The sequence below is a fragment of the Arachis duranensis genome, chromosome 9 (assembly GCF_000817695.3).
Source record: "Arachis duranensis cultivar V14167 chromosome 9, aradu.V14167.gnm2.J7QH, whole genome shotgun sequence".
In the NCBI taxonomy this organism is placed as follows: domain Eukaryota; kingdom Viridiplantae; phylum Streptophyta; class Magnoliopsida; order Fabales; family Fabaceae; genus Arachis; species Arachis duranensis.
In genome coordinates, this window is record NC_029780.3 from 17937598 (window position 1) to 17948501 (window position 10904).

At 30.9% G+C, this 10904-nt stretch overlaps 1 protein-coding gene and 1 non-coding gene across 2 annotated transcripts; both read left to right on the forward strand.

Annotated features, from left to right (window-relative positions):
• Nucleotides 1-4150: 4150 nt before the first annotated feature.
• Nucleotides 4151-4224, forward strand: TRNAD-GUC (transfer RNA aspartic acid (anticodon GUC)). Its single transcript has one exon. It is a non-coding gene; the product is annotated as a tRNA-Asp (tRNA).
• Nucleotides 4225-7452: 3228 nt separating this feature from the next.
• Nucleotides 7453-8181, forward strand: LOC107464934 (bidirectional sugar transporter SWEET6a-like). The gene has a single exon (XM_016083902.3). The coding sequence runs from the start codon at nt 7453-7455 to the stop codon at nt 8179-8181; it is 729 nt and encodes a 242-aa protein (XP_015939388.1).
• The last annotated feature ends 2723 nt before the right edge of the window (nt 8182-10904 follow it).

Below are 10904 nucleotides of genomic sequence, written 5' to 3' on the forward strand. Positions count from 1 at the left end.
ATTTTTGTATTTAGTACTTTTTTTTTGGCACTTTCTCTTAGTTAAAAATATAATCATTATAATTTTTTAGTTATTATTGCTAGGGGTGTTTACAGATGGGATATGGTGGAAATTTCGATCCAATCCGCACTAAACTCATTAGATCAAATTCGATATTCGCACTTTTTATGTTTGGATCATATATCAAATATATCCATAAAATAAAAAATATTAAAAAATTTTATTTTTATAAAAAGTCAATACTTTTTTTAGTTTATTTTTTTAAATATATTTACTTCTATCTGATTAGAGTGTGGATCCGATTCGATCTAATCCGATCATCTTACATATCAGAACATATCCTCAAATTATATATCAGATACGGATAAATACTTATGATCTAATCTATGAACACCCCTAACTACTACTATAGGTTCATTGTTGCAAAAGAATGCTTCTTTTATTATAAACTATTATTAGATCTTAATTACCATTAAAACAACTTAATTGCCAACAAAGAGATAATACTTATTGGTCTCTGAAATTATGTTCGTATTTCAATCCATATCTGTAAAAACTGAACTGGATCGGCTGGTTCGACTGGAAAACTAGTAGGATCCGGTTTGGTTTACTCCTGGATACTGAACTGGATCGGCTGGTTCGACTGGAAAACTAGTAGGATCCGGTTTGGTTTACTCCTGGGACTGTTTAAGAAATAAAATCGGTGTGAACCAGTAAGAACCAGATTAAACCGACGAGAACCGGTGCAAACCGGTCTAACCGAACTGGTCTGCTTGAAGAATTTTTTAAAATATCTCCACAAGGTCTCGAACCAAGAACCCTGGAGCAAAAGCAACATCTACTTGCCACTTAACCATTGCACTTCTAAGTACTATATTTGACAAATACTAATTATATAGTATACGTAAATATCTAATTTAATTTAATTTTTGTTTTTTCTATTTTTAAAATTAATTATATTTTAATTATATACCATTATTAATATAAATATAAATTTCACTAAAAGATTATTAATTTACTTGATCTATTTTATTGCTAGTATTGTGATTAAGGTTATTTGTTTTGATGTTAGTGTTAAAATCTACTGATATTATAGTTAGATGATAGGTTTTGTGAATTAATTATTTTTTATTGTGTCAAAATAAGATACTATTGTAGTATTAAAATTTTATGGTTTTTTTATATTTGTTATTTTTAGAAGTTGAGACTTGATTCTTCATAAAATGTTAGTGAAGATATGTATTTCAAATTTTAATTTTAAGTTTTTAACTATTTTATATTTTATATTTACGTGAGACCGATTTTATCGGTTCAACCAGTAATTTATCGGTTGAACCAATAAACCAGTGAACCAGTAGCTTGACCGGCTTGATCACTGGTTTGGTTCTAACAACTATGTTTCAATCTAATTTCAAAAATTTCGATTTACTCAATTTAGTCTCCCAACTTAATAGTTATGACTCACATTGGTTCCTAATATTATTTTTGTCACTGTCTCACAAAATCATTAATGACATGCTGAGATAGACTAACAACTGCTACATTATACATTCTAGCGACTATTTGATGTGACAATTGAAAATTTTTTTATCTTATTCTTTTTTTCAACTAAACACTTAAAACCCTAATATGAGTTGTAAAACCCGATTAATTAATGGCTAATTAACCCATAAATGAGAATTTATTCTAGAAAGCCAAAAATGTGATTTTTATGGCTAAATGTGATAGAGGAGATTGAGACGAGAATTTCGGTACCAATTTTATAGAATTCGGACCAAGATTGGACCGAACGGGCCAAACTGAGCCAACCGGACCCAAAGTGGGCCCTTGGCCCAACATAACAAAACCAAAACCCTAGTTTTCAGCACTCTCTCTCCTCACAACACTCAAACTCACGCTGAAAATTGAAGAGAGTGGAGGAAGAACACTCTCTCAAGTTCTTTCTCTCACTTGATCTTCAAACCACCATAACTTTTGATCTAGAGCTCCGATTGCCGCTCCGTTTGCGGCCATGCGTTCACCACGGAAAGCTCTAAAAAACCCATACAATTAATCTTGAGGTAAGCCACGTTTTGCTCTTCGAATTTCTAGCCTTGATTTCGAGTTTTATGAGCAAAAATGTTGAGATTTTGGGCTCTTTGATGTTATAGGATCCAACTCTCTTGAAGGAGAAGGTTAATCTTGTCTCCTTGAACCTTGGGTGTGGTAAGATTCTCAAACCTAGTGTAATTTGTGGTTCTATGATGTTTGGGTTTTGAGATGTTGTGTATGGATATGATGATTGTGGCTTAGGTTGTGTATGTGTGAATATTGGAGCTTGATTGGTGATATTGAAAAGCTTAAAAAGGGATTTGGTGGTAAAAAAATCTGTTCTTGGAGGTGTTGAGACCTTGAGAGCTTGTGGATAAGTGGTTTGGAATTGCTCCGGTTGAGCTTGGGAAATCGGCTAAGGTATGGTCTCGGTTTCTCGTATCTAATATGTAATGTGGTAGGAAATACTTAGGCTAGAGGCCCTAAGATAGGCATTGAATTGTTGATGTTGTTGAATGATTGAGATATATGATGTGGTCATATATGTGATGATGATTATTGATGCCTTGATGGTATTATGTATGAGAAATATGCATGTTGTGATATATGCTTGATGATTGGTTATGGTTGAATTATGGGTTGAACCATGTTGATGGTGAGTATGATATTGATTGTTTACAATAATGATTTATTGGAATTGGTGTTGTTGAAAATTGGCATGAAGAAGAGTATGTGATATGTCAATGTGTTTGGGTTTGAGTCACTTGGGTGAAGTGGGTTAAAATGATGGGATAGTGATTTTGTAAATTGTGGTAAAGTGTCAATGTGTGAGTTGAGGAGGCTTGATGTTGAATTTGATATATTTTGATTGATTTCAAAGAAAAGGGATGAAATTGGCATGTTTTGATTGATTTTGAAAATAGTTGAAAATGGCTTGTTTTGAAAATGGAACTTTGTGATTTTGTATAAAAACTTGGTTTTTGGGCATACTTTGACGGGACATAACTTGGACTACGGATATTTGTTTTATGCCAAATCTATTTAGAAATGAAACTAGATCCGGGATGTCCATGCCGTTCAAAGAACGGGTGAAAAACGATTTAAAACGAGGAAGTTATGTCCGTCGGAAGATTGGGGTTTGAATCTGTGAATTCTGCAGCTTTTAACTTAGAAAAATTTTTAGCAGAATGATCCCCCGCGCGTAGGCGCACTTGGCGCGTACGCGCCGTTCTTCCAGAAAGCGCCATCCACGCGTGCGCGTGATGTGCGCGGGCACGCTGATGGGCTGTACCCAATGCCCAGCTATTTTCCAGAGAGTTGTGCCAGAGTTGTGCCAGTTTTGTGCCTGGGGCACAAGAGTACCCACGCGTACGCGTGGTTGACGCGTGCGCGCCATTGACTAATCTTTGAATGTGCGCGTCCGCGTGAAGGGCGCCTATGCGCCGATGAGTTTTTGTGGCCATCCGCGGGTGCGCGTGGAGTGCGCGTACGCGTGGCCCTGTTTTCATCCCAAAGTTGATTTTTGAGTTTTAAAAGCCAAATCTCATACTCCTAAGCCTCCGATCTCACCACTTATGTCTTAAATCATTATGATATGCCTAGCAATTAGAAAAGGAGCTAGGGGATGTGGTAACTTACGAGTGAAGCAAGGGAAAAAATGAATGATCAATGAGGATCAAAGATGATTATGTGAGAGGCGGAGGATGGCGGTGGAAGTGCTTGTTATGCCAGGGGCCGAAAGGCCGTAATTGTTAATGAAACGGCTGGTTATGGATTTAACCGTGAGCCAGATGGCTAGATTATTGCCGTTGAATGAATTGTGAATGTTGCACTTCCATTATCGGAGATGAGAGTTTCCCTGGGAGAAAGTAGTGGCTAGCCACCACGTGCTCCAGGTTGAGACTTGAAGCTCTTTTGACCCTATGTCGTCAGGGTGGCCGGGCACTGTGAAAGCCCCGGATGAGCTCACCCCCATAAATATTCACCAGTGAGGGTGATGGATATGGATCATGATTATGATCAAGTTTATATTGAGTATAACTCGAGTTGGGGAGACACGACAGAGGGACAGTCCAATGGTTAACTGCCAGGACTTGTCGGTTGGCTCAGCCCCTTTCCTGGGATTGTAGTTCAATTGGTCAGAGCACCGCCCTGTCAAGGCGGAAGCTGCGGGTTCGAGCCCCGTCAGTCCCGAATGAATAAAAATCCAAAAAAGACACCAATTTGTATGTGAAAGGGAATCCTAATAACAAAAAAATATCATTCCTTCTATAACCGACAGATGATATCATCAGCCACTAGGGACAGGCATTCATCATATGCATACTATATGAATTGTTTGAGATTGCCTAATTGACTGCATATTATTTGCTAATTGTCTAAATGCCTTAATTGTTCTTATTTGTATATTTCTTTTTTGATATAACTGTGTTTGCTACATTATACTCCTGCTGGTGGTTGGGAGGTGTGAAGGAATTGGAAAGGGAAGTATTAGTTAGACTGAAGAATCTTTAGTCAGTCGCCACGTATGGTTTAGCTTGTTTATAAGATTTGATATTATCTGGAGGAAGTTCTAGGATTGTCTTTGGCTTTCCTCTATTATTATGTATTATATATGTGGAAGCGGTTACCATGCTGGGGACCTCTGGTTCTCACCCATGCAGATTTTGTGGTTTTCAGATGCAGAACGTGAGGTTTCTCGCTGAGGCCTGCTGGAGAATTCTGGATTTGCGAAGATCCTTTATTCTCGGGGATATGTTTTGGTTTATATGTTTTGCTTAGATACTTTTATCTCCACTAAATAATACAAACTATGATGACTCCTCTTACGGGAGATTTTGGAGATTAGGTTTCTGTTTTTGTGTCCCTTTGGGTTTCCTTTGGGGTTTCCTTATTTTATCATATGTATATATTGCTATGCTCGGACCGGTTATCTTCACAGCCGGATTTTGAGTCTTGATATTCCTGTTTTTGACACTCCTTTGTATATATATAATCTCGCATTGGTTATCCTTGTTCGTTACGTTATCGATCGGAGTGTTGCGTTTTCGAGTTGCGATTTTTGTTTACCCCTTTTTCTACAAAGGCTCCTAGTTATAATCAATCATTCATACTACTATACGTACTAAATTTTTATTTTAGAGGTCGTAATACCTTGCCATCTCTGAATTATGACTTAAGCATAAAACTCTGTATGGTAGGGTGTTACATGAGTCACGGATACCTAAGTTAAAAAATCAAACTAAATAAATTGAAACTTTAAAAATTAGATTAAAACTCGAATATAATTTCAAAACAGAACTTTACATAATGTAGTGATTAATTTAAATGAGAATCAAATAAATCAAAATTCAACATAATTTTTATCAATATTTTCAAACTCAAAATTTTTATACCAAAATTAACTAGGATTTTTTTTTAAATTAAAAATTTAATAAAATAGTGACTTTAATTATCTTAACCAATATCCTAGTTAATTACTTTTATGTCTTAAAAAACTGTATACGAGAAGAAAATAATTAATTTGTCTAATTTAATAAATAGTTATTTTACTCAAATGAAAGAAACTATTTTTTTAGAATTTTTTAAGAACTAATTAATATTATATATTTTGTTACACTACATTTATTTAGTTATAAAAATTTTATATATTTTTAATGCTTATATTAAAAATAAAAAGAAAATTTGAATTAGTGAATTTTAATCTATAATATACTAATAATATAGTAATTATTTATATATTGTATGAATATAAATTAATAGTTAATCTATTACCTTTTTTGTTTTAGTCCAAATTAAATATTTTTTTATTATTTTTTGAAAGAAAATCTTTTGAGAAATTTAATAATATGTAATGAGGAACACCGAATAAATTATACAGAAACCAATTAAAACACAATATGAAAATATCTCTAAAAAAAGACGTTTTAAGCGTCTTTATCTGAGTGGCCTCCTTAAATAATAGTTATATCTAGGAAGCAAGTTGGTAACACTCTATTTTCGGTATGATCATAACTTAAAATTTGGTCGTTACATTTGGCAAATTTTTAGTAGTATCTTTTTTTGAGAAGTTACAATTTACATCCTTTTTAAAAAGATTTTATTTTTAAAAAAAGATACTATTGATGACCAATTGATAGTTACAAAATACCAAAATTACTGACCCTAGCATTCTTCGAAATTTAATATAAAGCAAGACGTTAATTACTATCATTCAACTTGTTTGTTTTTTACAATAAACTTTATAAAAGTCGCTTATGCCCAATAATAAAGAAAACCTTCTTATTTAATGCATTTTGATTTGGAAATTTATTATAAAATTTTGTTTATTGTTCTTTCATATTTGCTTTGAATAATGTCAACTTTTTTTCTGGAAAACTATACTATTATAGATAGAATGATTTAAAAATTTTAAAATATCATGTAATTTGTTAATCTTGTATATTCTCTAAATAGTTTTAGGGCTAACTAATGCGATGCCAAAATTAAAATCAGTACTTAATTTCGATAATTTTTCAACATCATATATAGAGGTAATGATAACAACCATGATAATATTAAATTAAGTCAATAAAATACCAAAATTTTCTATTATTCTTGAGGAGTTAATTACATTTTCTTTTAATTTGTTTACTATACACAACATATTGTATTACAAATAATTTCTTGTGACTTTCATGAAAAACTAAAATAGCTGGAGCAATGTACATGACTTATGCTTTTTTTTTTTTGAATTCAAGATATCTTACGGCTAAAGGTGTCCTTGTGATTCATTGTAATTGTATCAAGCATTATCTTTGGCAGAGCCATCCCTTGCTTCTAATAAAATTCCTCTTTTGATTAAGATAAATATGGTGATGGTGGCGGCAGCAACAACTGCAATGATATAGTGATAGTGGCGATGTTGTTAACTGTGGTGGTGATGGTGGAATCAATTGGGGAAAGAAAGAATAAAAATAAGTAAATAATATAAAAATAAAAAATAAAATTGGATATAAAAAAGAATTTAAATGATAAGAATAAAATTAAAATTTATATTAAGCATCAGATAAAATTAAATTCCTTATTAAACTACTCTTTTACCTTAGTTTATAACAACAATAAAAAAGTTTCGTGACCCATAAATTTAATCTAATAGAATACATAAATTCATTTACAATTTAAATTTTTATTATCTTTATGTTATCTTTTTATCTTATCTTATTTTTATTTTTATCTTTCTTTCATAAACAATATTCTATATATATTTAGTTTTACCTTCATAATTTACAATTCATTCCATCAACCATCAATAAAAGTTGTTTATCTTTTTTTTTTCTATTCTTTCATAATTTGAAGGTGTAGCCGTCAATTCTCCATTCTCCACTCTTCTGCTTACTTAACTCTTTCTCTCGATTTGGGTGTCATTGAAGAAGAAGAAGGATGGTGAGCGCTGCACTTGTTCGTACCGTTATCGGCATTATAGGGAATGTGATCTCTTTCGGCTTGTTTTTCTCACCAGCGCCAACATTCTATCGGATAATAAAGAAAAAGTCCGTGGAAGAGTTCAAACCCGATCCATATATAGCAACGGTTCTAAACTGTGCGTTTTGGGTGTTCTATGGGCTTCCTTTCGTGCACCCTCACAGTGTGCTTGTGGTTACCATCAATGGCGTTGGCCTTGTCTTCGAGTTCGTCTATCTCACCATTTTTTACATTTATGCCACTAACATAGGACGGAGGAAGGTACTCTTCCTTCTGGGATCAGAGGTTTTGTTCTTTGCCGCTGTTGCTCTTATAACGTTGCTGGTACTACATGGCACTCACGAAAGATCGTTAGTGGTTGGTGTACTGTGTGATATATTTAATATCATGATGTATGTCTCTCCTCTTACGATCATGGCAAAGGTTATAAAAACCAAGAGCGTGGAATATATGCCATTTTGGCTATCTCTAACTAACTTCCTCAATGGAGTGTGCTGGACAACATACGCTCTCATCCACCCTTTCGATATTTACGTCCTGGTAAGTAATGGAATTGGAGCATTGTCTGGACTGATTCAGCTGATACTATATGCTTGTTACTGTTCCTGTAATAATGGAGAGAATAACGGTGATGGTGATGACAGTGTGTCAACTACAGTTGTTAAGGGAAAGATTGAATTAGTTTGATACATCATTCGATGATGGCACCCTAACAACATTCAAGTTTGGGATTCCTATGATTTAGATTTCTCGGAGTAGTAGTAGTGCGGTTAATAGTGCTATTTTTGTGGTTTAGGAAATTGAGGAATATTTTTATGAATATTTTTAGTTGCTGTTTATCTACTTTGTTATTTTTAATAGTGCTACTTTGATATANTTTTATAAAAAACAAAAAAGAAAAGATGAAAATTTTTTATTAATTGTTGATTGATTAAATTGTATTGAATTATGAAAGTAAAACTAAATATATATAGAACATTGGCACCACCAGGGCGTTATCAACAAAAAGATAGCACGAACGAGAAATAGTGGCAAATGTATATAATCGTGGTAATCATTTGCAACGTCTTGTATTTATGTAGTCAAATCTTGTAGAGCTTTGGTGTTGTTTGTTCGTGACTTACTTAAGATGAGTTCTCTCAATTACCACAGACCCAATAATTACCGTGACAAAATCGAACGATTTTCACTTCCAAATTTTGCGCTTAATTTGGTGTTTTTCTCCATCTCTCTCAAAATATTTTGATGTAGTTTATACTTTTTCCAAATTTAAATCCTAAACCAAGGTAAATTCCATAGGAGCCACTTCGATAAAGACATCTTTTTTTTAAAGATATTTTTTAATAATTAAAATTTAACATATATAATCGATTAAATTGTATTATTTTTGTCAAAATTAGGCCAGACAAAATAATTTGACCGAAAAATAGTGAATCAAATTTTGAATCTAAATATTATTTTTTATAAAAAATGACTATAATACCCCTATTATAGAAAATGACTAAAATACTCTTGTTATATATATTAATTTTGAGAATCCTAAATTCTAGATCTTTTTTCTCTGTCGTTATATACACGAAAGGATTAAATTGTCCTCCGTTTGTTAAAGTCAGAGACTTTTTTGTATTTAAATTTTGTCATAGATGTATTTGTCAAAAATTTAAAAAGTCAAGGACATATCTGTCTTTTTTCCTAAAAAATATTAATTTATACCGATTTAAAATTTAATTTATTAATTTTTTTGCTAAACTGATTTGTCCGATCTAATTTTAATAAAAATAATACAATTTAATTGATTATATATGTTAAATTTTAATTTTAAAAATATCTTTAAAAAAGACATTTTTAACATCTTTATCTAAGTGACTCCCAAATTCAATCTATCAGCAGGTTTTTTCAATTCTTCAATTGTTGGTTTCTTCTCCCTCTTTTTGAGTGCTGCCACTGAAAAATTAATAAAGTATGCTAATGATTTGATTTAGATGTTGTTGATGATTTGCAATTTTCTTACTTTTATGATTTTTAAACTGTGGCATATCTCTGAATCATGTGTTTTTTTAACTTATGCATTGATTTGGTTAATTTTTTTTATTTAACAATAATTTTTTAACGTGGTTGTGTTATTCATTATTTGTATAAAAATTAGATTGGAATGTAATTAGAGAGATTAAATTATATACATACAATTTTACTATTTATATTTTTTAGTTGTTGCATTTTTTTGTTCGTATTCTTTTTGGTCAAATACAATTTCGTTGCCCAATTTTACGGTATGAATTAATTTAGAGACTTTAATGATGGAATAAAATGATTCAATTGGAAATGAATGTTAAAATTATTAAAAGAACAAGTGTATTAATCCGTGCCATGCACGTAATAAGATTGAAATTATAATTTTAAATTATTTTATTAAGATTAATTTAAATTATAATAATTTGATTAATAAAAATATAACATGTTATATATTATTTGTTTTTTCTTAAACTAGTGTTAAATATATTAACTCTAAAATAGTTATTAATTGGTTTTAATAATCTACTTTCTTCAATAAATCAAACATATATACTCAGTGTGACCATAAATAACTTAATAATACTTAGACCCACCAACAAATTTTTATATGTTGTTTTACTGTCAAGAATATATCAAAATTAGTTCAAAATAAATAATAAATTATTAGAGAATTCTAATGCACAAAATTCTCTAATAAACAATAAATAATTTAAACCACTAAAAGTAACTCAACACTTTCTTTGATACCTGCAAAACATATACCTGAAATAATATTATATCAATGTTAGTATACAGTTTTACAATCATCGACTTATATCAATGTTAGTATACGGTTTTACAATCATCGGCCGTATTTACTATACATGACTTCTTCTAAAAAGTTATTCTATACACGTGTGCAGTCGGAAGATAAATTACTGGACTTTATTTTATTTTTCTAAATTATTATAATTATGTATTATTCATTAAATGCTAATTGTAATATTGTAATATAATTATAATAAAGATATTTTTCTAAAATAAATTTAGAAGAGAGAATAGTACTTTCATTTTGGAGAAAAATGAATTTATGAAGAATTGATACATCACTTTTATTAGTTGATAATGTATTAAATATTGATTTTGTATAATTATAATAAAAATATTTCTCTAAATTAGTATAATCATGCATTATTCGTTAAATGTTAATTGTAATATAATTATAATAAATATATTTTTCTAAAATAAATTTAGAAAAGAAAATAGTGATTTCATTTTAGAGAAAAAATGAATTCATGAGGAATTAACACCTCACTTTTATTAGTCGGAGAAAAAAATTCAGTTTTAGTATATTTTGTTATTATTATACTTTTTTCTCTAATCATATATCCACTATGTTCTTTTCTTTGTTTCAGCAT

What these genes read in the sequence shown, in the direction of transcription:
- LOC107464934 (XM_016083902.3), top strand. Translation starts at nt 7,453, where the DNA reads ATGGTGAGCGCTGCACTTGTTCGTACCGTTATCGGCATTATAGGGAAT.